The sequence below is a fragment of the Sorex araneus genome, chromosome 1 (genome assembly GCF_027595985.1).
Source record: "Sorex araneus isolate mSorAra2 chromosome 1, mSorAra2.pri, whole genome shotgun sequence".
Lineage (NCBI taxonomy): Eukaryota > Metazoa > Chordata > Mammalia > Eulipotyphla > Soricidae > Sorex > Sorex araneus.
In genome coordinates, this window is record NC_073302.1 from 195505016 (window position 1) to 195530945 (window position 25930).

Here is a 25930-nt window from a genome sequence, read left to right on the forward strand (position 1 = left end):
TCAGGGTTAAGTAAAAGGAGAAGTCTTGTCTGATTTGGGGGGAGCCAAACCCAGTGCTCAGGGATAGCCAGGGCTCATTCGGGGATCGAACCTGGACCAACTGTGTGTGTGCAAGGCCAGCACTGCCCCACTGTGCCATCGACCAGGCCCCCCGAAGGAAAATTCTAATTTAGGAAAATATTAAGCCCATGAAATAAAATTCAGCAGGGCATTAAAGACACGTTTCTGTATCTCTCCTGCTACACACACACACACACACACACACACGCGCACACATACACACGCACACACACGTGCGCGCACACACACACACATACACACATACACACTCTATGCATCATTCATCACGCCCAGGAACAAAATAAATCCCAGAATACTAAAATCTGATCACTGGAAATCAATCAGTATAATAACAGAAGATGCTCTCCAAGAAAGCAGCAGCGAGAGCAAGGGGAGAGGAGAGAGAACAGTAAGGGAAGGGTCCCGGGGAGGGCGAGTCCGACCCGTGAGAGTCACACACCACAGACAGAGAAACGCAGAGAGACGGAGCCCCGGGAGCCGGTTCTGGCGGGGCCGAGGCTCGGCAGAGTGGAGGAAGCACTCCCACGGCACGGCTGAAGCCAGGCTCGGGAAACAAGCCGACGGAGAGAACAGGTGGGGTGTTCAGGTGCCGGGGCCAAAGGGCGCCTCGGGGGCTGGGAGCCAGGGAGGGCAGCTGGAGCCCACCCAGGAAGGGAAGAGAGCAGCGACGTCACCAGCTGGTGGGGAAGGAGCGACACGTCTTTACTGGCTGATGTAGAATTATCTGTGTCAAAATCTCAGGGAATCTGAAAAAAAAAAAAAGGCAACCAGAACAAAGAATTTAGCGAGATTACAAAGTTAACATCAAAATTTAAAAATAACTGTATTTCTATATATTAGCAATAAAAAACAGAAACAGAAATTCTGAAACCAGCAGCAGAATCTCATGTGAAATATTCTGGCAATGTGTAAGATCTCAGCATCGAGAAACAGAAGGCATCGCTGAGAGAAATGAAAGTAAACATGAGTGAGGGGAGGAAAAGGAATATAACAGGCCTGACATATTTAGAACTCAATAGTTAAGTCATGCATTTTCACAAAAATTTATCCACGGGTCCCATGAAATTCCAATTAAAATTGCGGAAGATTCTTTTATATAGAAGATGAGCTTATTCTACAGTTTATAGGGAAAAGGCTAAGGGCAGAGAAGAGTCAAAATAATTTTTAAAAGATAAAAAATTAAAGGATTTACATTCTATGTAAGATTTCAAGATGTTAAAAATGCAGTAATCGAGACCGCGTTGAACTGACATGAGGATTAACCGATACATCAATGATCTAGAATAAAAAGCAGACAGGCACACAGATGGCTACTTGGTTTCCAATAAAGGTGTTGGGGAGACTTAATAGAAAAAGAATTGTCTTAAAAAATACTAGAATGAAACAGTAACATATGCAAGAAAAGCAAGAAAAATTCCCCCTTGCTGGTACCGGGTGGGAAAGGCCCCTCCGGGTGGCTGTGGCTGGGGCGCGGGCCCAGACTCGGAGCACGTGCGGAGAAGCTCCCGGCCGGCGTGGCCCCTCTCCGGCCGCAGCACCAACGGCACGTGACAGCACGGCTGTGGCCGGCAGCTGTGCCATCACAGCCACGGTGGCTAGTTCTGAGTTCACGCCCGCCCGTCTAATCACGTGGGTGGCGCGTGTCCAGAGGAAATCGCGGGAAATGCCCCCGTGTCCTTAAATGTGGCAAAGATTACTCCAGTGCCGTACACAATTCTTAAGCTATTCAAGGAAAAATAAAACCAATAACCCAGACACCATCCCAGTGGAAAACTTTCCTTCCTCCGAGGACATTGTCAAGGAAATGAAGTGCCAAGCCACGGGCGGAGGAAACCCCCCCCCCCCCCCCAGGCAGCTGTCTTGGATCTAGAATACATTAGGGGCCCTCAAAACTCAGTAATGAAAAAGATGTAAATGCGCGCAGCGCTGGGACACACCCCTCTCCTGGGAAGGCCGGGGGGCGCAGAGCTGTGGAGGGTGGGCGTGCGCCGCGGGCGGCCGCGGGGAAGGCCACTGCGGAGAGTCTGGGCAGCGGTGCTGGGCGTGTGGGAGGAGGCAGCCTGGGGAAGTGGCCGCGGCAGGGGCCCTCGGCCAGGCCACGGCTGGGCACCCGGCTCTGCATTTCTCAGAGGTGCAGACACACACGGACCGGGGGCCACGCCTTCCCCGTCTGAGTCACGGCGCGGACACGGCCAGCAGGACTGGGCCTGAGGGGCCGCACGGGGGCACTCTGTGGGAGAGCCTGTCCACCGAAGGGCTGCCTGCTGGCCCTCGGTGCCTGGGGTCCCCGTGTCCGTGGGGGGGCACGCAGCACGCTGCCAAGAGCAAGCAGATTTGCTGGGCACCAGGAGCCACGGCGCAGCCCCCGAGACTGGGGGTGAGGTGGGGGTTCAGACTCTGGGTGCTGCAGACAAACTCCAGGGGTGTGGACGAAGGTGGAGGCAGCGACACTGGACGAGGTGCCCCACCCCCAGTCCACTTTTGTGGGCTACCTGTCTGGCCTCCCAGAGGCCTTGCCAAAGTCTGAGCGCGTTGGCGGCCTCGGGGGTTCCCGCGGGGGACAGGGCTGCCCAGCCAGCCCCCTGCTAACTCTGGGTCTTCCTTTGCCACTGGGGGGGGCTTCTCCTCACCCGGCTTCTGGGAACTGTCCCTCCTCACCTGCCCTGGGCGCCTCTTCCCTTCCTGGGGCCTCCCGGTGGTCTAGTCCTGACCACAGACACTCCGGCCAGAGGCTCGTCACCACAGGGCAGAGAGCCCCGTCCCCCACACCACGGGCACGAGCTGATTTCGGGAAACGGGGTCCCGCCTGGTGTCTGCCCTCGGGCTCCAGTGAGAGTGGCCCGGCCTTCTCATCACTGCCTCAACCTCCCCCCACGCAGAACTCAGAGAAACCCGAAAGTAATAGACACTGAAGTCAGCTTCCTGCTTCCTGCCAAAGCGACCGTCTGTCCTGCTCGTCCAGGGGTGGCCGAGGCCCCGCCTGGCCAACACCCCCACAGCTCCACTGCCCTCCCACTGTGCCCCTGCAGTGAGTGAAATGCCCGTGGGCTCCCTGGCCGTGCTCCCGGCACGGGGCTTCAGCAAGGGGGCGCAGAGCCTTGGGTGAGACTGTTCCTCCGAGCGAGTGTCCGTGTGGCTGCTCCGTAAAGCACATGACGAAAGTGTTCGTCTCAATTCCTACCGACACGTATCCCCCGTCTGAGAACTCGCTCCGGAGTCAGGCAACAAGCTGGGCACGCCGAGACCGGCCTCCGTGAGTGCAGCAGACCCGAGCAGGACTCAGGTTTGCTGGGGCTCGGCGCGAGCTGCGAGGTCCACGCCCACCGCAGGGCCCCGTGTCCCTGAGTCCGGAGCAGCCGAGTCCAGCTGTGTCGTGCAGGGACCTCCGGGTCCCCGAGGGCGAGCGGCACAGCCAAGTGGGGTGGGCTGCTGAGGGCTGAGGAGATGACAGGTGCAGGGCCTGAGGCCGACCCCTGGGTCCCACAGTGCGGCCGTGGAGACCCCCCGCACTGTGGCTGCTCCGTAAAAAAAAAACGGGGGGGTGCAGTGAGGGCTGGGAGGGAGGGACGTGCCATGGTGTGTGCCTGCTGTGTGTCCTCGGGACCCCAGGTGGCTGGAGTCTGGCCTGGCCCGCTGGTGGCTGAGTCGGCTGAGCCTGGTCCACACAGCTGGCTGGCCCGGTGCTGGGCCGAGCGGGCCAGGGCCCAGGAGCTTGCTGGTGGTGCTCCTGTTGTATTAGAGACCGTGTCCTGGGCAGTGTAAGAGCCCGTATGTGACAGTGCGGCCCGCTAGAACCCAGTGTGACCTAATGCATACTGCATGAGATTCTGCATATTGGCACTGTGTCACTACGTATGCAACTGTGGTGGTGAACATATGATGGCACATCACGCTGTATGCTACTAAGACAGTGTACATCTGACAGCACACCATGCTGTCTCACTGTGATGGTGTACACCTGAGAGTACATCGCACTGCATGCCCCTGTGACGGTGTACATCTGACAGCACATCACACTGTATCCCACTGTGACAGTGAACATCTGATGGTACCTCGTGCTGTGTCCTGTTGTGACGGTGTACATGTGATAGTACGTCATGCTCCATCCCATGAGGAATGTTGCTGGTACATCACGCTGTCTCCCACTGTGATAGTGTATGTATGCTAGTACATCACGCTGTATCCCACTGGGATGGTGTACATATGCTAGTACATCATTCTGTATCCCACTGTGATGGTGTATGTATGATAGTACATCTTGCTGTATCCATGAGGAATGTCTGCTATTCCATCATGCTGTATTGCACTGAGACTGTGTGCATATGCTAGTACATCACACTGTATCCTATTGTGGTGTGCATATGCTAGTACATCACACTGTATCCTGTTGTGGTGTGCATATGCTAGTACATCACACTGTATCCTGTTGTGGTGTGCATATGCTAGTACATCACAGTGTATCCGCTGTGGCGGTGTGCATATGCTAGTACATCACAGTGTATCCTGTTGTGGCATGCATATGCTAGTACATCACAGTGTATCCGCTGTGACGGTGTGCATATGCTAGTACATCACAGTGTATCCATTGTGACTGTGTGCATATGCTAGTACATCACAGTGTACCCCACTGTGATGGGGAGTGTATGACGGTCCACCATGCTGTATTCTGTTGCGACACTGAATCTCTGTGAAAGTGCACACCACTAGAGCCGGTACAAGTGACATTTCCGTGAGAGTGTACTGCGCTGCATCTTACATGTGTGACAGTGGACACAGGACAGTGTCCCACTATCATTCTGTAGCCCATGCACACGGTACAGTGTACGTGTGAGAGTGTCACGTGGTTCCTGCGTGTGACAGCCCTCGGTCCCTCTCTCACCCGATTGTGCCTCGCGCCCTCGGGAAGCCCATGGCAGTGGCTCCACAGCTCGCAGCGGCAGGCTGTTCTCTCAGAGGCAGGCCACCGGCTCTGGCTCAGGGGAGGCAGGCGCAGGTGGGTGTTGGCATCTGGCCGAACTGTGAGGGGCTGGAGGGCACAGACCACAGCAGTCCCTTCCTCCCTGACACCAAGGCACCCAGGGGTCCCTCAACTCCAAGCCGCAGGACTCGAGAATCTGCCCTCAGAGGCAGCCCCGTGCCCCACCTGCGAGAGGGGCAGGGCCCAGGCCCCAGTGAGCCCTTCATCAGCACCTGGCTTTCAGGGGCTACAGTGGAACTGCTTTTTCATTCCATCTTTGTTATTTTTGAGAATGGCTGCTAAGTTGTGAGGCTATAACCGTTTATTAAGTTCTTTAGATGAACTACTTAACAAAGAACTGATAAAAAAATATTTATGGCCTAAGTATGGGGGAAAAGAATTACTGAGGCACTAAAGGGCATTGGAAAAACATATGATTCAACTTGATAATGAATCCGTGGCTTATAATGGATTTGAAATATTTTTGCTTGTCTTATGACACTACAATGGCACCGTTTCATTTCAGCTATAATTTTAAATGCAGTTTAATTTTTCTACCTATAGTCATTACAGGTGATGTACACATCCTGGGTAATCAAACCTCAGTTGCTTTAATTACCTCAAGAGTTATATATAATTTCCCTTAATAAGTGCATTATTCAGTTTGCTACCCAAATTTCATAGTATTTTAAAACTGAAAATACATTTTTAGCAATACTCTCAGTTTTAAAGACTAAAATAAATGATTTGCTAATTTTTTAATGGGAAGCAAATCCTTACCTCCAGTGTCTTGCTCAGATGAACACCACTGACGGATCCCCGGCAGCTGGGAGAGACGCCGAGGCTGCACGGCGTCCCCTGAGCAGCCTCAGCCGCCCTGCAGCCGCTCTCGGCTGTCCGGTGGCAAAAACGCCAGCACTGGGATCTGCCAACGTCTTCCAAGGATGCTTCTGGCGGACCACTGGGGCAGGGCGCTGGAGGATGCACGGGCGTGTCTCCCGGCCAGCTCTGCCTTCCCCCGAGGCCAGCAGCGCCTCTCTGCAGAGAGAGCAGCACAGAGCCGGGACGTGGAGCTGTGGGCAGTGTGGGGAGAGGGTGGCGGCGGGGACAGAAAGGGAGAAGGACGGTGCCGGTAGCGTGGGCTCAGGAGCCAAGAATGTCTGCCTTTCATGAAATGGCACCCTTCTCGACTCAGTGCCGATTACCTGCACTGAAACCTTACCCGTTAAAATTATGAATGATTTCGTCAACAAAGACAGTGTCACTTTCTCCCGAAAGCGCTAGCTAAAATGCACAGGTGATCAGATTTCCTGAAATTAGCTAAAAGCCCCGTAGCAATTTTTATATTAACATAGCTCTGATTCTTCGTACAGAAGATTTCTTTCATTGTGTTCTATTTAAAAGTGATGTTCTCACCAGCTGCTCAGATAGATACTGTTTCCCTCCACAACCTCAATCCAGACCTGCAACTGGACACGGGAGTCAGGGAGCCATCCTAGGGGTGGCAGCCACATCGTGCACCTGGGGGACAGAACCTGGCGACACAGCCCATCCCTCCTGCTTGCAGCCCCGGTGACACAGCCCCGGTGTTCTACTCAGAGAGGCACTTCAGGCACCCACCGTCTCGGGGCTGCTGCGGAAGCTCACTCCCATTCCACAGATGACAATGCCGGTGCGGCTGTGACTGTCACCTTGGTTCGGCTGACCCCGGCTGTGTGTCCCTCCAGGAGCCGAGGACGGGGGTGCTCCGAGGTCCCGGGCTGCGCTCCGGCCCCCCTCTTTGCCAGGGCTCAGTGTCACGGCCCGAGGAGTTGCAAGGTCTCCCCGCAGCTCGTCTGGGAAGGCAGTGGTGGGCAGAGGCGCCAGGGCACGCGGGGCACTCAGTGGCCACGCAGGCCGTCCCCCTGCCAGACTCTCACCGCAAGGCTACAGTTACACTTTGTTTCTGCTCGTGGAAACTGTGTTTCAGGAAGCATCCAGATGGAACGATTAAGTAAAAGCACTTTGTAAAAAGTAAAGGGCTTCTCCAGTGTCCCCGCAGCTCTGAGGCACGGCATATCCGGACCCCCTCCCTCCCTCCCTCCCTAGGGTCCCTGTGGCACCAGTGCCCACCGGCTCTGCCCGCTCCGGGACACCCTGGGCCAGCCCTCCCAGCCACAGGGCGGTACTGGGGGCCACGTGTGCCCCCCTCCCCCTGTCCGCCCTGTACCACAACCTCTGAGACCTTCTCAGGTGAACTAACAGGCAGCAGGTGACATGTGCCCAGGCGGGGGCGGGGAGCCGGGGTCCCAGAGGCCACACATGCTCCTGGGACACAGGGTCCACAGAGGCTGACTGGTGTCCCCCTCCCCCCTGGGCAACAGGGACCCCTGGGGCCAGGCTCTCCCAGGCCGGCGTGGAGGTGCCCAGTTGGGGGTCTGTCTCCCAGGGAACTGTGGCCCGGGCAGCTGGGCCTGAGGTCTGAGGCGCTGCCGAGGAGGGGGGCAGTGGTGTCCCTGCTGTCCAGTCCTGTCCTGGGCGCCCAGCTCCCGCTCAAGGTCGTGTCCCTCTTGAACGCAGTCTGGGGGTGCCTCCACCTTCCTGGTGGTCAGGCCCTGGAACCCGCCCCAGGGGCCCAGGAAGGAGCACCTCGGCCGCCCTCCCGGGTGCTCCTGGGTGAGCAGGACCTCGGCCACCGGACGCCACCCTGGGGAGCATTTCCGGGGTGCTGAGAGGGAAAACAATGTCTGGGTGATGACTTGTCAGTCTCCCCATTGTCAGCCCAATCTTCCTCCACACTCACAATATTTCCCCATTGGGAACATGCCTGACACGGCAATTCCTCAAAACTGCAGCTCCGCCGTGAATGCCGAATTCCTGAGACTGCAAAATCCAACAAAAGCCGCTTCCTTCCCCTGATCTGACTGGCTGACTATTTCCAGGCTTGCATGTGATGACCGGCTCTTCTGGCACACAGCGGCGGCAAGGGGCTGTGGGCAATTAAGCCCCTCGGGCTGGCCCGGGAGATGCTCAGACCCGAGCAGTGTGCAGGGTTTCTGCCACTGACAATTGTCCCCATGGGTGACACTTGGCGATCGTTCAGGAGCACTCTGCCTCCTGCTTTTAAACTCAGAGTCCACTTGCCCTGCTGCGCGTGTGCTGAACCAGAGCGACCAGGGTGGCAGCCCGGCCCTCACTGCTGAGGTGTTCTGCCCCATGGCACTGTTTTAGAAACTACTCCCCCCATCTCTCTCTCTCTCTCTCTCTCTCTCTCTCTCTCTCTCTCTCATTTAAAGATGAAAAGCTAATTTGGAGGGAAATATGGTAATCCTGCTCTATTTAGCTATCAAAACAGACGATATTTTTCTATCTTGGAACCATGTCATTTGCCCGGGTATTTATTTGTCACAGTCGTTGAAACTCTCGCTGCTGTGATTCAGCAAAGCCCCAGCAGACGGCTAAGGGAGAGCACCCCCGGCCGCGCTCGCTTTCCTTCCCCAGGGCCGCCCCGTCCTCGCCCGTCCAGCCCCTCCCCGTGAGGCGAGGATGGGGACCCCGCGCAGTGCCCGCACACGGGGACGCGGGCCTTGAGGGCGGCGGGGACACGGGGCCGCTTCCCTGGGGGCAGGACCAGCTGCCGGGGCGGCCGGGCCTCTGGGCAGAGGGGGGCTCCGGGACGCAGCGTGTTCGCGGGGCGCGGGTCTGCGCCGTCTCTAGCAAGGCCCCTCGCCCGGGACCCCTCGGCGCCCACTTGTTGCGGCGGCGCAGAGCTCGCCGCGGGGCGGACGGGGAAGGGTCGGGGCCAGGCCTCGGGGCTCGTCCCGCTCCCGCGCGCCCCGCGGCCAGACCCCAGCGGCCGAGGCCGCGGCCGAGGGGGCGGATCGCAGGCGAGCCGCGGCCGCCCAGACAAAGGGAGGCCGGGGGCGTCCGGAGAAGGGCCGCAGGGACCGCGGGGGACGCGGGCAGCGGGCGCCGGAGCTGGCCGGGCGCGGGGAAGGCGCCGAGGAGCGGCCGCGGGGCCCGGGGCGGGCGGAGCGGGGTCCCGCGGGCGCGCAGCTGGAGAGGGAGGGCCGGGAGGAAGGGGCGAGCCGTGGGGGCGGGGAGGGGAGGGGGCGGCGCCGGCGGGGGCCTCCCGGCCGGGCGGAGGAGGGCGGGCCTGGGCCGGGGCCAGGCTAAGGGGTCCGCTCGTCCCCCGCCTGCCCGCGCCGGCCCTCGCGCGGTCCCCGCGCCACCCGGGCCCGGCAGGAGAGGGGGGCGCCCCAGCCCACCTCCCTCGGCTCCTCGCCCCGGGGGGCCCGCGCCCCTCCCCTCCCCCTCGTGCCCGGCCTTTCAATCCCGCGATCGTTAGGCAGGAAAAATAGCTCGCCAAGGCCGAGAGCGCCTTTCACGCCAAGTTTCCAAGGAACCGAACCTATTATTAAATGCCGTCGCCGCCGTTCCTGGAGCCCCTACCCCGCGGGCCGGGCTGCGAAAGCGGGGGTGGGGGCGCCGGAGGGTGCGGGGCGCACCGTGCGCGCCGCGGCCTGGAACGTGCCCGCCGGGCCCCGCATCCCGGGCTGGCTCGGCCCGGCCGGCGGCGCGGGCTGCGGGGACAAGGACACGCGGGACCGTGCCTTCCCGCGCGCGGCTTCCATGGACCGACCTGCTGCGCTCGCGGCGCCCCTGCGGCCCGCCCGGTCCCGCGCCGGCTTCCGGCTGCTGGCGGGTCTCCTCGGCTGGGGACAGCGTGTCCGAGTTTTAACGCCGGCCGCGGCGGGGAAAGGGCCGTGCGTTTTAACAAAAAAAAATAAGGGGCTCCCGCGAAGTAAGCGGTCCTGAGCGCGAGCCCCGCCGCTCCACCCCCCTCCCAGCAAACTTTGAGCAAGGTCCCCAAGGGGCTCCCAGCGCCGCAGCCCCCTGACTTGGGAACCGAGAGGACAGGTCAGAGATCAGGGACCCTGGAGCGCACCGAGGGGCAGCGCCAAACCGCCGAGAAAGGGACTCGCCAAGCGAGCGGGCCTGTCCCATCCGCCGCCTTCCAAAGGGACAGGCTGAGCGGAGCGGCCTCCTGCCGGCCGGGCGAGGCCCAGCTCCCCTCCCGGGTCGCCTGCCTGGCTTCTTACAGGGGCTCTGGCAAGAGATCTGTTTCGGTGCCCTCCTCCCGGTCCTGGCAACCCGCAGGACAGCGCAGAATTTCAGGAAAGGCCTCGGGGCTTCCAAGCGGCGCTCCACAGGAAGCCTGTGGCCCGGAGGGCACTCCTCGCGGGGGCTAGGGCTGGGCTGACCGCCCCCGACTCTGACAGCCCGAACCCTTCTCCCCCATGCGGCAGGCAGGACCACCGGTGCCGTCCAGGCCAGCTGCGGACGACCAGAATCTAGCAGAGAGCGGCGGGCACAGGCGCAAGCGGCAGCTCCACCCGAGGAAGCAGGAGCCAGCGTGGGGCCTGGTCTGTTTCAGAGCCGGCCGGGTGGGGGTCACCAGCGTCCTGGAACCTCGAGGCTCCCCGAGGGTGTGTGTCTGTCACTGCCCCACCCCAAACACACACGCAGCCTCAAGACACTCAGACCTCGAGACAGACGCTGCTTCACAAAGGGTCGGGCTGCTGAGACAGAGGGGGAAGTGAAGGAAAAGAGAGAGAATTTTATTGTCCTGTTCGAGAGTGGACACCATTATTTTTTTTGCCATCACTTAAAGGAATGGGTGGTCGAAGCAGAATTATCAGACAACTCCAAAAACTCACACACATCAGTTGCCAGGGAAGTTTTACTTAAAGCTCTTCTCCAGGGCAGGGCCGGTTCTCCCGACCTCTCAGGAAGGCCCAGTTTGGATGGACAGTCTGTGTGTCCCAGGACAAGAAAGAGAGGCAGAAAGCGGGGCGGGTGTCCCCAATGTTTTTTTATCAGCCCAAAGTGGTTTTTTTCCAAAAATATAATTTTATCATCTTCGTTGTGATTAATTTCAAACTTATTTGCTACAGTATAACTTTAAATGCAATATTTAATGCTGTCAGATTACTGGAGGACAAGGTTTTACAGAAAACTTTAAATTCCAGTGGGAAAAAACCTGCAATGTACCCATAAACACCTAGAAAAAATATTGTTAAAAAATTTAAAGCATCAAACAACCTCAGCTCCAGTTCGGGAACAAACATTCCCGGTTCTGTGGAGGGACGGTGGGGACCGAAGCAGTGGGGGAAAAACCAACGGAATTCCTTTCCTGGTGCAGCCAGGAGGAAAGCCAGCAGGATTGCTTTGCCCCTTTCCCGCCCCCAGGGAGAAACGGCCCGAGGGCGAGGGCTTTCCCGGGATCAGGCATTCTTCCGCGGTTAGTTGAGGCCTGCAGCGTCTCTGCCCCGCTCCTCCTCCCGGGCCAGCCGGCAGCTGGAGGTGTCCTGCCCGCCTCCAAGAGACCGAGCGTGCCGCCGGCCACCGGACTCCGCCTGGGGGTCATTATTCCGTTCCTTCTTAAAACTGTCAACTCTACAAAATCTACGGCGTGTGGCTGTAACTTTCCTCCCTTCCCTGAAAACCCTCTCACTCCCTGGGGACCCTCACACTTAGTTCATGCTGATAATTAATTTCCTTTTTCTTTTCTTTCCAGATTTACCAACCGCATTCTGAACTCACAAAACATGCATAGCAAATTGCACGTTTCAAATCGATGGGGGTAGGGGGCACGGAGCACCTTCTTGCTCTTCGAATTTATTCACTCAAAACTCAGTGCATTTCTTAAAGAAGGGGGGGGTCTTTCCAATTTTTTTTTAGAAGAAAGGCTTTTCTTTCTTTTCTTTTTAGGAAACTATGTACATGATTTGAATTGCCCCCTCCCCCCTCCCCACCACGCAACGGCTAAAATAAAAATTTCACAATGCATTTACAAGAAATCATACAAAACCAAAAAAAAAAAAGTGGGGGGGAGAAGGGGTATTTCCAGATACATAAAGTTTTACAAAACCCAGAATATAATGCTGCCATCTGAAAGGGGAGTGGGAATCTCTTTGTATAAATTAACAAACCAACCCGAAAGCGGTAGACTACAAAACTCCCGCGGCCGCGGGCTGGGCCGGGCGCCGGGCCGGCGGCGGCGGGGCCTCCCTCGCCGGGCCTCGCCGGGCGCCCGCGCGCGCTTCGTCCCCGGGGGCGCGGGGGCCCCGCGCGTCCGGCCGGGGCGCGATAAATACTGTACAGAGAGTCGCGGGCCTAGATGTGCGTCAGGGGCACCGTGCCGTTGACGCCGGCGCCCGCGCCCTGGTAGTGCTGCGGCAGCGCGTGCAGGCGGCTCTGCGCCGGGTCCCCGCCCTCGCCGGCCGGCAGGTACATGCTAATCATCTCGCGCAGGTCCCCGGGGCACGGCGCGCGCGAGTGCGCGGGGGCCGGCGGGCTGCCGCTCGGCTCCGACTTGACGAGCGAGCCGAGCGCGCCCAGGGCGCCCGACGACGCGGCCGCCGCCGCCGCCGCCGCCGCCACGGCCGAGTTCTGGTGCGCGCCGCCCGCGGCGGCGGCGGCGGCGGCGGCGGCGCCGTAGGGGAGGCCGCCGTAGCCCGAGGGCGAGGCGCCCATGTAGCCCTGCGAGTTGGAGATGGGGCTGTACTGCAGCGCGCCCATGTCGTAGCGGTGCATCGGCTGAGGGTTGTGCGGGTGCGCGTGCGGGTGGTGCGGGTGCGGGTGCGCCGGGTGCGCGTGCGGGTGCGCGCCGCCCGCACCCGGGTGCTGCCCGTAGGCCAGCTGCGCCTCCTGCATCATGGCAGCGGCCGCCGCGGCCGCGGCCACCGAGCCGGGGTAGGCGCCGTTGGCCCAGCCGTTGACGTGCGCGTAGCCGCCGCCCGCCGCGCCGCCGGGGCTCTCCAGGCGCTGGCCCACGGCCGCCGCGCCCACGCCCACGCCCATGGCCACGGCCGCACCGCCGCCGCCCGCGCCCGCCGCCAGCAGCCCGCCGGCCAGCGAGTACTTGTCCTTCTTGAGCAGCGTCTTGGTCTTGCGGCGCGGCCGGTACTTGTAATCCGGGTGCTCCTTCATGTGCAGCGCGCGCAGCCGCTTGGCCTCGTCGATGAACGGCCGCTTCTCCGCCTCGGACATGACCTTCCACTCGGCGCCCAGGCGCTTGCTGATCTCCGAGTTGTGCATCTTGGGGTTCTCCTGGGCCATCTTGCGCCGCTGCCCGCGGGACCACACCATGAAGGCGTTCATGGGCCGCTTCACGCGGTCCTGGCCGGCCTTGGCCCCACCGCCGCCGCCGCCGCCGCCGGCCCCGCCGCCCGGCCCGGCCGGGCCCGAGAGGTTCGTGGGGGCCGGGGCGCCGCCGCCCGGCGAGTGCAGGTCGGTCTCCATCATCATGCTGTACATCGGGGCGGCCGGCGGGGTCAGCGGGCCCGACGCATAGACGGCCCGGGCGCGGGGGTGGGGGGCCACGAGGGTCCTGGCGGAGAGAAGAATGGGGGCGGGTGGGGGCGGAGGCGAGGACGCACGCGCTCGCCGCGCCGGCTCACGGGTGGAAACTTTCCGCCGGCGCCCGGGCCGCTGGCCGCGGCGGAGGGGACGCGGCGCGCCCGGGGTCGCGGTCGCCTTCTTCGCCGCCGCGGGCCGGGCGGGTGCGGCGGCGGCCGAGCGGCGGCTCCACTTTGGGGACGCGCGAGCGCTGCGCGGGGCCCGGCTCGGGGCCCGCCGCCGCCGCCTTCCTACCGCGCGCGGTCCTCGGCGGCCTCCAGCTCGGCGGCGGCAACTTCTGGCGGGGCGGCGCGCCGCGTGCGCCGGGCAGGTGGGGTCCCGGGGGCCCGGGGGGAGCGCGGCGCCGGGGGGGCGGCCGGGGCGGCCGGGCGCGGGGAGCGGAGGCGCACGCGGGGCCGGCGGCGCGCGGGGCCCAGCAGCCATACGCGGGGCCCGGGCTGCCATTAAGAGCGCGCGCGGCGGCCAATGGGAGCGGGCGGCGGCGGTGATTTGCATGGCGCGCCGGCGAGTGACGTGCCGCGGGAGCGGGGGGCGGGGGCCCGCGGGAAGCGGGGGGCGGAGGCCGGGAGGGGGTCACAGCCGCGTCGCTTCCTGAGCGCGCGCGGCGGCGGCGAGCCCCGAGCGCCCCCTCCGCGCCCGCCCGCCCGCCCGCCCGCGCGCTCCGGATGATTAACGAGCGGCTGGGACCCGTGACGGAGAGCGGCCCGGCCCGCCCCCGCGCGGGGAGAGCGGGGGGCTCGGGGTCCCCGCGGCGCGGCCGGCCCGGGGAGGCCGGGCCTCTCTGCCGTGCGAACGCCCCGGCGCGCACGCGGGGACACGCGCGCCCGGCCCGGCCGCCCGCCCGTGTGTGCGGGCGCTTCTCCCTCCCGGCGGGGGGCGGCTAGAGTCACGCCCCCGTCTCGGTTTGCTGCCTCCGGTTAGGGTTGACGGAGGAGCCCGGCGGCAGATTTCGGATGCGCCAACCCGTCAGCTCGACAACAGTTGGCAAAGTTTGTTCCTGCCCAGCGCGCAACCAGCGCAGCTCCCGGCACGCGGCTTGCCGCGGAGCGCACGCGGGGTCCCACCGCGACGCCGGGCCGGGCTCCCGAACCGTCGCGGGCACGCCGCGGTCCCCTAGCTAAACGGCGGCCTGACCCGAGGCGCGCCGAGCCCCCCTCGAGACCCCGTCCAGCCCCCACCCCGCCCCTGCGCTCCCAGCGCCCAACGCCAGGAGAGTGGTCAGAGGCCGCGCGCTGAGCCCCCGCGCCAAGACGCAGCCTCGGTGCCGGTCGGGTCGGCGTGGGCGCGCCTGGGCGGGAGGCCCCGGGCGGCTCGAGGCTAGGCAGAGAGCCGGGAACCCCTTATTCTAGGGATGCAGGATTGCCTCGTTGTCCGGCTCTGAGTGTGTTTGGGCAGTGAATACCGGGGCCCCTTTCCTCCATCCGCTATTTTTTTTTTTAAGCGTCAAGGTTATGAATTTTCTGATCCTATTTGCTTGAACAAGGGGCTGGAATAACACTCTCCCCTCTCGATTACTATGATTATTCCTGTCGCGTTAAAAAATACAATTTTTTTCCCTTGCGCGGTTCCCATAGGATGCGATGCGCCAGCGATTGGGCCCTGCTAATGAAACTCCTTCATTCCGGGCATTCAGGGTTCTGCTGTGAACGCGTCGAATAATATATAATTACATTAAAAAAGGAAATGTCATTCCATATTCATTTTCACAAAATATCTGGGTTATAGACTTGGTTTTCCAGCACCTTCTCATTTCGACAATCAAGTTTGTTAAGCCCTTTTATTTGTTTCAGGCGCTACCTACAAATATCGGTTACATTGTGAATGAACAACAACAACAGAAAGAACAAGAGCATTGTTTGCGAGCGCGCTAGGCCGGCTTTGGACGGGTTAGGATCGGTGTGCAGCCATATCCAGCAGTTATGGAACGTCAGCAAGCCTGAAATAAAGGAAATGGTTTACAAATTATAAACTATATTATCCACTTAGCAACTGAACGATTTCTTTCCTCTGCTTTTCAATTTAGATTGTAAACTAAATAGCCCGAGACCCCCTGAAAATGCTTTGTTTGAATCCTGCTTGGCACATTATTTTCCATATCAATGGAGCAATTTATTTCATAAACACCCTGCAGTGCAGTGCCATTGCGGGAACTTGGGCGCTGACTTGGAAATGGTCTCGTTTCCTTCTCCGAGAGCCTTGGAAGTCCTTCCCCAGTGCGATGCTGCCCTTGCGTGGTGGTGTCTAAAAGGGTGGTAGGTGGATGGAGCCTTGCGTGCGCTCACATTACCACCGAGAGGCCTGGAGCGGCTGTGTGCCCTGGGCCCCAGTGACCACACACTCTGGGCACCCGCGTGCACAGTATTCAGTGGCAGCAGCAGGGGTCACTTGTTGCCAAGGTCTAGATGATTGGCAGCGGTGACCTGTGCCAATTAGGCCGGGGCGAGTCCTGCATGCCAGACCTCAGCGCCCGCACATCCTGGCACGAAGATTCATTCATGCCACATTCAGGCTTGCTGGCAGTGGCCGGCGGGAGCCTGGACTGCCTGCCTTGGAGTCCCCGTCACTGACTGTGCGGAGAGACCCTTCCCCCACTCCAGCACCACCAGGCCAGCACCTCCTTCAAGCTCAGGCTTTCTCATGGACCACCCCAGACGCGCACAGAGAACCCCATCTTTTCACGGAACTCGGAGCCAGACCCCAGAGCGCTGGCCCCCAGCTGCAGTTCCCGGTGGGCTGATCAAACTCAGGAGTGTCACCAGGTCGCTTGACTCCAAACGCCTAAAAGGCCAACTTGGACGTGGAGAGGCACAGCTGCTTCCGGTACCCAGCCCAGAGCCTAATTACGCCCAGAGAAATTCAGACCCAAGCCACCATCAGAAGCCACATGAATACACATGTGCGGGTATTCATATCTGATTATACACTCAATATATGTGCACATGTACATGTTTCTGCATTGCAATCTACACTCATGCATTTCTGCACAAGGTTATCTCTATCTATGCATAGGAATGCATGCGTGTCCCCCCAGACTGTGTCTTCATAATACATGCTACATGTGTGGATACAGAGGATAGATGCTCTGTATATCTACATACGTGCACAAACGAAGCCTCTGGATGTGCACTGGGGCACACAGAAAGCACACACACACTTGTGTGCACGCAAGTTATAGGTATGATATGTATGATACACACATGCATACACAGTTTGCAGGCATATCAACATGCCACACAACAAAATATTGTGTGGATACTGCTCAGTGTACACCTGCACACACTAACGTGTGCATGCCTGTATGTGTGCACGCAGATATAAACATGCATGTATTCGTACTGGCACAATGGTGTGCAGGGAGTATATGTACACGTGTGAGACACATCTGCTCGTGCAGACTATGTGCGCGTGTGCATGCGCAGAGTGTGCATATCTACATGCACACAGAATTGCACAGAGGATGCGTGTGCGTGTGTGCCATCCGGAGGCCCTGACTTTCCACTAACCCCGGTCAGGGCTCGGACACCACCAGCCTGGATAGCTGCGGCTTTGACGCTGCCGGGTGGGTCTAGGCGCACAGCGGGCACTGGCCCGGCACCCCGCCCCAGCACGCGGGAATCCTAACGGGCCAGCGGTGACTTCCCGCACAAGCGCCCAGTGAGCAGAGATGGCCTGGCAGAGGTCTGAGGGAGCGGCCCAAAGTCGCAGCTGGGGCACCGGGGACCAGCGCAGCCTGGACTACCCGCCGCCTTGGGAAAGGCGACCTGCGGGCGGTACCGCCAGCTCGGCTATCCTGTAGCTCAGGATTGCGCTGCGACCCGGAGGCGCTCGGAGGCCAAGTGAGGGCTCTTGGAGGGGCCTCCCCGACGAAGCCGCCCCGAAGTGCCAGGCCCGTGTTTGAGGACGCGGCTCTGCAGGCCTTAGCGTGGGTGATGGGGCTGCAGAGGCCGAGGCAGGGCGCGGCCCGGAGGGCTCAGGAGGGCGTCCCGGCGATCACCTCCGCCCACAGGAGGCGCCCGCCGCGGTGCAGCCCAGGGCGCGGAGTCAGGGCTCCGGGTGCAGCCGCCTCCGGGGGCGCGTCTGCCGGGCCCGGCGCATGCGGGCCGCGATCGCCGTCTGCTGGCCGCGCAGAGGCTCGGGGTCCGAGGCCCTGGTCCGCGCGTCCTTCTCCTGGTCCCCGCACGCGACGGAAGCGGGCGCGACCCGGCCGGGGCGCTCTCCCGGGGTGCCAGTCTCCTGCTCTGCGCCCTGCCTCGGCCCACTCGGCCCCTAGCTTCCGCAGAGGAAAGCCAGAGAAGCACCAAAGTTCTTCGCTTAGTTTATTTTTGTTTTAGAGAGCGGAAAAGTCCTGGAGACGGGGCGCCCGAGAGGGGAAGAGGAGGCCCGCGGGGAGGCGACCCGGAGCGGCGCGGCGTCGGGGCGAGCGCGCGCCTGGACGAGTTGCTGAGCGCGCGGCCCGCGACTCCCCGCCGCCGACCCTGGCCGGTTTGGAGGCGATTCCTGGCGCGCGCAAGGCGGGGGCCAGGGGCGCGGTCCCAGCCATCCGCGGCCGGCCGGACGCCGCGGCTCCCGGGGGCGCTCGCGCGGGCGAGCCACGGCTGTTTGCGCCTCGGGCTCTCGGGGGAAAGCGTTTGGAGAATCTGCAAGCTTTCGAGTAGGGGCTCACCCTGTGAGCAGTGCTCACACATATAATTCAAATTTCACAGCTGACCTGCTCTGAAAACCTCAATCAGCTTCTAATTGAAGGGAAAACAAAATATTGCTTCCCTACAGCAGAGCTAACGATTTAATCATTATATCAGACATTATAGCTTTTAATTAGGCTAATGCTGATAGTGTATGGAAAGAGATAATTCGACACAGTTCTTGATGAATTCTGTAATTGGGTTAACGGCGGAGCAGTCGGGGGAGAGACGTCAATATTCAAGCTGCGTCTGGAGCCACCAGGTTTATGAATGGGAGAGGAGCGAGAAGGCCGGCAGCAAGGGGCATCCAGCTGGCGGCCGTGGGGTCCCCGCGCCCCGACCAGCAGCGTGTCCTCTGCGGCTTCTGCTGGCTTGGCCCTTCTCTCCCCAGCACGCTGGAGAAGGGAGGCGAAGGGGCGGACAGGGCCTGAGCTCCAGGGCACCCCCAGGTCCAGTATTTGATGGAGAAATGAGCCAGCCCCGGCTTGGGGGTCCCTTAAAGAGGGGTCCGCTCCCGGCCACTCTCTTAGTCTCTGGCGCTGGCAATCTGGGTGCACCCTTGGGTCTACACATTTGTTCCCGGGGCCTGGAGGGAAAGAGCAGTTTCCAGTGGGGACCCCAGGCCTGGCCTGTGGCCCACCCAGAAGTGCAGCAACCAGCATCACCGTGCTGGCATTCCCTGCCCCAAGGATTGGGCACTTCCGCCGGAGCCCAGCAGGCGTCCGAAGGGCCTGGGCCTGGGGAAGGGGCTTGGGCAGAGGGAGCCTCCAGGGCCCACCCACTTGTCTACAGGGGTCTGGCCTCAGCCTGCAGCCCATGCGACTGCCAGGACTCTGTCCCCAGCATGGGGGCAGCTGGCACTGCCCACACCTTCTTGGGTATCCCAGGTTCCTGCAGGAAGTCCTGAAAGTCAGGAGAGCAGGAACAGCAGGAGGACGGGGCCTGGCGGGCTCTCGGTGCCCGGTACCCGGGGCAGGCGGCTTCACTTCGGCTTCGATGTGCTTGGGTGTCCTTTCCTAGTCCTGCACCCCCACCCCCCAAGTTTTCTTACTCCTTGGCTTAACTGCTTGAATGCAATATTCTCCTTCCACATAAACATACTGTATTGTGATTCATCCTTGTTTTATTCTGTCAGTAATTACCACAAAATTAAATGGGTCACTGCTAAAGTTCCATTTACATGAACCCCCGTAATTAACAGTTTGAATACACCTTTTACATTGTACAAAAGTTGTAATTTTCTACCGTGAGTAGTTTTTTATTGGTAAAGAACACGCGTGCCCGGTGTGATCACAGAATACAAAGCCCAGCGACAAGACAGTCGATGCATTTGGCTTTTCTCTAGAAGCCTGTGAAGACTCAGCACAGGATCAAACTTTTGGATTGGAAGGATTGGGACCCCCATTTGTGAGAACGAACACACCTGCCCTGGTGCACCAGGTCTCAGGTAACCCGGGAGCACAGAGGGGCGCTGCCAGCCGGGCGTCAGCCGTCCATTCTGGCACCCAGTGTGTGTGTGGGGGCTTCCCTGGGTGGGGCCAGGGCATCAGCATGTGGGGGAAGAGCTGAAACCCCCTTGAGTCAGTGTCTGCCGCTGGAGAGGGGTCGCCTTGGGGAAGGAATGAAGGGCCAGGAGGGCCTCGGCCCCTGGGCCATCCCTGTTATTGCAAATTAGATTAGCTCTGCGGCTGCAATATCAACGCACGCCAGGGAGGCCACGCGCCAATCTCTGCTCCATCCGAGCATCTGCCAGAAATCACATCTTGTCCTTTAATACACTTTTCAATGAGATTGAAACATCACGTTGACACCATTTCAAGCCCTTTCAGCGGCATGCCTGGCTTACTTCAGAGAGCAGCGTGTGGGAAGGGGGTCGTGGGCTGGGGGGGGGGGGGGGGGCCTTGCCGCCACCCCCCACTCTGGCGGAGAGAGGCTGGGGTGAGAGGTCCTGGCTCCTCCAACCCCCCAGAAGCCAGCTGTGCCGCCAGGGAAAGGGTGCGGGGCCAGACCCCGGGCGTCTGCAGGGATGTCAGGAAGAACCAGACGCCCACCCCAAGTGGGCCTCCAGGGTCCCATCTGCAGGACACTCAGGAATCAGAAAGAAACCTAGAGTGTGTCCAGGCTGTCCCAAGGGCAACCAGAACCTTTGACCCTGAACCTGGGGCCGGGGAGGGAGCCGTGCGGGTGGAGGGAGGCTTTCCACAGGACTGGCGAAGGAGGGCTGGGAAGCCGGCCCCGCGCTGGACGTGCCCAGGGCTCTGGCGGTGGCCCTGGAACAAAGGCGCCGCCAGGCAGCCGGGGTGCTGGCTCTCGCGCACATCCGCTGCGGAGCGAGTAGCCAGCCCCGCGCACGGGGCAGGCAGTGTCCCCCTCCCCGCAGACCCCGCCGCTCCCGCAGCGCCGCTCGCACCTCGGCCCTGCTCGCTCCTCCGCGCAGATGGAGCCGGGACGCCGGAGGGAACCCGCCCGCATCGGCCCATGCGGGACGCCGCCTGGACGGGGCGAACGTGACGGGGAGGACCCTTCTGGGGCGGACCCTGGGCCACCGGGGTCTCTCCTTTCCGCACGACCCAGCCCCGCCTGGCAGGGTCCAAGTGGGGAAGGGGCGCCGGATGACAGACTCCCGTTCGGGGGCCGAGACGGGACCCCACCTCCCTCCCTCCCTTCTAAATTCCAGTCCCGCCCCCGGCCCCGCCCTGGCCGTCCGGCTCCTGCACACCCCGGGTCGCGGGGCCAGCGCCCGTGCCGTCGGCGCAGCCCCCCGCGCCCGCCCGCCACAAAGGAGCGCGCCCCGGCCGGCCCGCGGCCCTCTCGGCAGCCGGGGCGCGCGCGGGCGGGAAACGGGCTCGCCGACGGCCCCAGTCGCGCCCGGCCCCGCGCCCGGCCCGCCCGCTCCGCCCGCCGCGCGCCCGCCCGCCCGCGCCGCCGCCAGCGCTCCCGCCCGGAGCCGCCTTTCGCAGGAGGAGGGAGGACGCGCGGGCCGGGCCTCCCCGCACCCGCGCCGCCGGCCCGCCGTGCGCCCCGGCCGTCCCCCCGCTCCCTGCGTCGGTCCCCGCGCGGCCGGGGCCGCCGGTCCGCCCGCGGGAGGCGAAGGCGTCGCTCCCAGCCCCCGCGCGCCGCGGCAGCGTCCGCTTCGGAAACGCCGTTTTCTGCCGCGCCGCCGTCCCGGGCGCCGACCCCGCCGCCCCCCGCGTCCGCCCGCGCCCTGCGCCCCGCGCCCTCGCCGTCCCGGCCGCGGAGGGGGCGGCCCAGCCCCAAGGGCGAGGGGCGGAGTGCGCCTCCAGGTAAGCGAACGGCCCCCGGCCCACCTGTTCCCCGCGCCGGCCCCGCGCGCCAGTTGCGGGCACTTACAGGTAGTTGCCCGCCGGCCGCGCCGCTCCCGCAGCCTGCCCGCCGCCGCCACGCGCGCACACTCACGCGCACTCACGCGCACTCACGCGCACTCACGCGGCCGCTCGCACACCCTCGGCACACGCGCGCCGGGCGCGGCCGGGACGGGGAATTTATTACCGATAGCAAGGCCTTGCGAGACAATTTCACGTTATTGTTTCTCGCTGGGAAAAGGGGATCCCTCCACATAATGAAACGCCTTTTGTGCGGCGCGAACAATACCAAACAAGTATTCGAATAAATAGCCACTTTTTTGTTCCTCCTCGACAGTGAATAGAATCGAGCAGTTGGTTCGCGAGCAGCTGCGGGAGGTGGAGCCGCCACGTCCCCGCGCCCGCGCGCCCCACCCCGGGACCGGCCGGGTGATGGTCCCCCAGCCCCGTGGACCCTCCCCCGCGGACCCCCGGGTCCCAGGACAGCCGGACCCCAGTCCCGGGTCTGCCGGTAGGTCTCCCCTGCTCCCGCCCCCAAACCCTCCTGGGCCGGATGCCCCCCACCCCCTCACGGACCCCACCCCTCCCCTTCCTGGAAAGCCTGAGCGGCCAGACTCCCCTGAAAACAGTCATTTCTATCCGCACTGACTCTGGTGGTCATCCCAGACTCTCTAGGGAGGACTTCTGCACCCCCCCAGTGTGAGTCCCCTAGGTGGTCCGCACTGTCCCCCAGGTTCCCCTTTGGGTCTGCGGCTTTGTTCTCCCCCACGGACACCTGACCCCGCCTTATTCAGAGGGGTGGTGGTGGTGGTTTCATCAAGGGCACCGCTCTGCCCATGAGCCAGGTGTGGTGCTCCGCTGCCCGGTGGCCTTGGAGGGATCCTTACAGGCACCAGCTCTCAGGGAAATGTCGCCTGGACCAAGCCAGGCGTGTCTGGGCCACACTCCCCGCCCCAGTGCTGCAGCAGTGGGGCCTGGCCCAGAGCACTGGGGAGGGTGGGGCCCAGGGCCCCTGGGGAAGGTGTGTGGGCCGCCTGCCTCTCTTTGTCTCTCTCCCTCCTCCCTCCGCCTCCTCGTCCCAGCCCTGAGCAGCAGCACTGGGGACTTAGAACCAGCACCCTGGCAGCTCAGGGAAGCGTTTCAAAAGCAAGTGACTATCCGGGTCCCACAGGCCGCCTGGCTTCCTCCGGGAGAATGACAGCAAAGGACCACGCGGAGAAGAGCCTGAGCGGGAGCAGGGCTGGGCGGCTCATCTGTCCGGTCCTGGGCTGCAGCTGCACCTCCCCAGATCCTTGTCTGCAGCTCTAATTGTGGAGACAAAACCCCACATGACTTTTACTCAATGGACCTTCATCGAGAGACGCATTGTGTCATTTGCAAATTATTTCTTAATCGCACAGCGCTGTGTAGTGGGGAGGGCGGGTGTGGGGGGGGCAGCGGGGGGGGGGAGTAGCCTGCCCCTTCCACGGTGAAGCCCACTGTGGCCTGTCAGCTCTGAACTGCGGGGATGTGTCTTCTCGTTTTTTTCCCTGAAAACGGGTTTCTGCAGGAATCTCGCCTGGGCACCAGAGGCACGCGGGCGCAGGACGTCTCCTGTAGGCTTCCTGGGTGTTTCTTCCTTTCGTATGGAAAATGGAAACGTTTTGGAATCCAGATTTAAAACTTTGACTTATATTTTGCATGTGAAGTCGCTGAAAGATTGGGCACAACACCACATAAAGCTTGGAAACCTGCGAATATCTGAGCGGTTTCCTGAGCAGAGCAGCTGCCACTCAGCTCTGACAGGCTGCCGCGCTCCCGTCACTTAATAGAGGGTGTGAGGCTCCGGGAGGAACACTCTGGCAAACAGATGTCAAGCTCATGTCTCATCTCCACAGGCTGGGAGCTGCCGTGTGCACGGCATGAGCCCGCCTGTGGGCACCCACGTGTGCCCGCGGCCTGTTGTGGCCCGCCAGCTCCCCGGCCCTCACCCTGCCCTCCCCAGCCCTGCCCGCTCCCGTCCTGCTCCTCCCCGCCCCGGGGAGGCTGCCCGAGGGGCCAGCGGTCTCTCCTCCTGCGGGGCGGCAACCCCCCTGGGCCGGACCCCAGCATCTGCGGGCTGAGGCTGTGGGTCTGCAGGTGGGCCCTGGGTCCCGGGAGTGCCCGGGGTCTCTGAGGACTCGGCCCCTGTGAGTTTCCGGACAGCGTGTTCCCAGCCAGAACGTCCGTGTGCCCCTCGCAGCTCTTGTGCCCTGCACCGTCTTCCCAACCCCTGCCCAGACGCGTCTCAGGGGCACACCGCTGCCGGGTCCCCAGCTCCCCGTGGCCGGTGGCCCGCAGACCACGGCCACGTGGCCTGCCGTGCTCTGCCGACGCCTCACCCTCAGATCTTACTCCCGCAGCCTGAGGTCGGAGCAGAGCGTTCGGGTTCTGCTACACAGGGTCCAAGCAGACGGGCCTCCAGAGCTCTGGGAGACATGGGGCTCTCCTGGAGAGACGCGGCTCCCCCGCAGGGGAGAGCCGGGCCCACGGGCGAGGGCTGAGGCGGGGCAGGGCCGGGCTGCTCTGAGGCTCTGGCTCCCCGGAAGGCGGCCCATGGCCAGGGCCCCCAGGAACCCACTTTCCCTCCTTCTCTCCAGCTCACCTGTTGCTGCGCCCCCGGAGCCCCCCTCAGGGAGGAGTGTTGCTGGGCGGGACCTCACGGGTGACCCACGCCCACGGGGTCAGGCGTTAGCACTCGGGAGTCCACGGGGAGTCGAGGGGCATCTGCGCCTCCTGTTCTCCCAGTGTCAGGAACTAGTGGCCCGTGTGCAGACCTCCCTCAGGGCGCGTCTGGACAGCTTCCCGTCCTGTGTGCGGCTCAGCCTGTGGGACCCCGAGGCCTGGGGCCTGGCTCTAAGCTCGCGTTCCCCAACTTACCCAGATCCACCAAGAAACGGCGCTGTCCCACGGACTCAGCCGCGTCCACGCGCTGCCCAGGCTGCTGGGCATGTCTCCTGGTCGCAGGAGGGCAGAGAGGGCCTCGGCAGGCAGCCGGGCGGGGCTGTGGAGGCCTCGTCCCGGGGAAGGAGGCCAGGAGCGAGGCCTCGCGTGCTCAGTGTGCCGAGTGCGGGGCTGAGATTCTGTCTGGAGAAGGGTCGGGGAGGCCCGGGGCGGGCGTGCGGGACGGCAGACGGAGGGCCCCGGCCAGGGAGAGCCTAGTCCTCTGCTGCTGACCACGCGTCTGAGCCCTGCGCTCCTGCTCCCCCCCGAGGTCGGCGTCGGGCTCCTGGGAGTGGCCCCGGCCTCTCCCTCCACCCAGAGCCCATTGCTGGCCGGCAGGACGTAGGTCCCGGGGACCTGCTCATCTGTGGGACGAGCACTCACACACACAGTACTCACCCGAGCCGTGGGCACCCCTGCTGCTCCCAGGCGGGGCTGCTATTGGGCGGGCTGTGAGGCGCGGGGTACGGCCCACCTTGACCTGTCCCGGGAGAGTGGGGTGCAGTGGCATCGGGGCCTCGGGCTTGGGGGCACCCCTGCACTCGTGGCTGAGGTGCCAGAGGGCCTGTGCTGGCCTCTCCCTGCTGCAGGCTCTGTCCGGCCCTTTCTCTGCCCGGGAGCTGGTGTGGTGTGGACGCTCGCTCCCGGAAGGGAGTGCCGTGGCTCTCTACGGTCAGCGGTCGGGAGGGGGCTGGCCTTTATCTGTGGCTGCCCCCGCTCCGGGCCAGTCTGTGAGCACGTGGGCCAAGCGGGGAGTCCTTGGGAGAAGGAGGAGACGGTTTCCCGGGGCCCCGAGTCTGTCTCTGCCGGAGCCTGGGGGTGCTGGGCCCTTGTCGGCGGCCCCTGCAGCGCTGGCCAGGGCCCCCCTGCCCACTCCCCAGTCCACACTGCCGCCCCGTGACTTCACCGTGGGCGGGGCCCGCGCCAGGCTCCCTCCTGAGGGAGAACTCGGGAAGCTGTTCAGAGGCTCAGGCCTCCGCCTGCGGGCTGAGGACGGGACCGAGAGTCCCTCGCTGGAGGGGCCCGGGAGAGCCTGGGCGCGGGAGCAGGAGGGCAGGGCTGGTGCGCCCAGACCGGCCTCGGACACTCGCCTCCAGCCCAGCGCAGAGCGGGCCGTGCGGAGCTCCGAGAGAGATTTCGTAAAGAAAAAAAGTGTAGTTTATACCAAAATGGAATAAACCCCTTTGAGCAGCGACAATCTGCATAAATGCTTTAAGAAAGCCTATAATTATGATAAAAATGTTGCTCAAAGTTAAAATTATGAAGCAATCAAGATTTATAAACAGTCTCTCATCGACTTTTAATCATTCTTTCTTTTTTTATATACAAACTGTACACAATATATGGCTGCAATGTATCCTACTATACGTTTTATTTTCGGTAATTTAGCCGAGCGCGTCCACGGGAGGTGACACTGAGAGGCGAGGCTGGGACGCGCCCGCCGTGGCGGCTCCTGCGTGAGATCTGGTCTGACGTGGCACGGCCCACGGAAGTCGGTCTTGGTGTTGCAGAGACCGCGCGAC

General features: G+C 62.3%; 3 protein-coding genes across 4 annotated transcripts; 1 reads left to right on the forward strand and 2 right to left on the reverse strand.

Annotated features, from left to right (window-relative positions):
* Positions 1 to 382: 382 nt before the first annotated feature.
* Positions 383 to 21601, reverse strand: LOC129399099 (transcription factor SOX-1-like). 2 transcript variants are annotated; one of them, XR_008626936.1, is made up of 3 exons: positions 21475 to 21601; positions 5819 to 6076; positions 383 to 827 (listed from the first exon to the last, which is right to left on the reverse strand). XR_008626936.1 is itself a non-coding variant. In XM_055117979.1 (3 exons), exon 1 carries the CDS (start codon positions 13337 to 13339, stop codon positions 12197 to 12199), a length of 1143 nt encoding a protein of 380 aa, XP_054973954.1. In that variant the 5' UTR covers positions 13340 to 13469; the 3' UTR covers positions 383 to 827; positions 5819 to 6076; positions 9660 to 12196. The 2 variants fall into 2 exon arrangements, 1 of the variants encoding a protein (XP_054973954.1); XM_055117979.1 differs by lacking the exon at positions 21475 to 21601 and adding an exon at positions 9660 to 13469.
* On the reverse strand, positions 12197 to 13183 carry LOC129402084 (transcription factor SOX-1). The gene has a single exon (XM_055126892.1). The coding sequence runs from the start codon at positions 13181 to 13183 to the stop codon at positions 12197 to 12199; it is 987 nt and encodes a 328-aa protein (XP_054982867.1).
* Positions 20561 to 22838, forward strand: LOC129402085 (uncharacterized). Its single transcript, XM_055126903.1, has 4 exons — positions 20561 to 20630; positions 21084 to 21407; positions 21784 to 21957; positions 22618 to 22838. Exons 1-4 carry the CDS (start codon positions 20561 to 20563, stop codon positions 22752 to 22754), a joined length of 705 nt encoding a protein of 234 aa, XP_054982878.1. The 3' UTR covers positions 22755 to 22838.
* Positions 22839 to 25930: the final 3092 nt, after the last annotated feature.

Coding starts and splice junctions, on each gene's coding strand:
- LOC129399099 (XM_055117979.1), bottom strand. CDS start 13,339: ATGTACAGCATGATGATGGAGACCGACCTGCACTCGCCGGGCGGCGGC.
- LOC129402085 (XM_055126903.1), top strand. CDS start 20,561: ATGGAGCCGGGACGCCGGAGGGAACCCGCCCGCATCGGCCCATGCGGG. Junction 21,408..21,783: donor GGGGCGGAGTGCGCCTCCAG/GTAAGCGAACGG, acceptor CCTCCTCGACAG/TGAATAGAATCGAGCAGTTG. Junction 21,958..22,617: donor CCCCAGTCCCGGGTCTGCCG/GTAGGTCTCCCC, acceptor CGGGTCCCACAG/GCCGCCTGGCTTCCTCCGGG.
- LOC129402084 (XM_055126892.1), bottom strand. CDS start 13,183: ATGAACGCCTTCATGGTGTGGTCCCGCGGGCAGCGGCGCAAGATGGCC.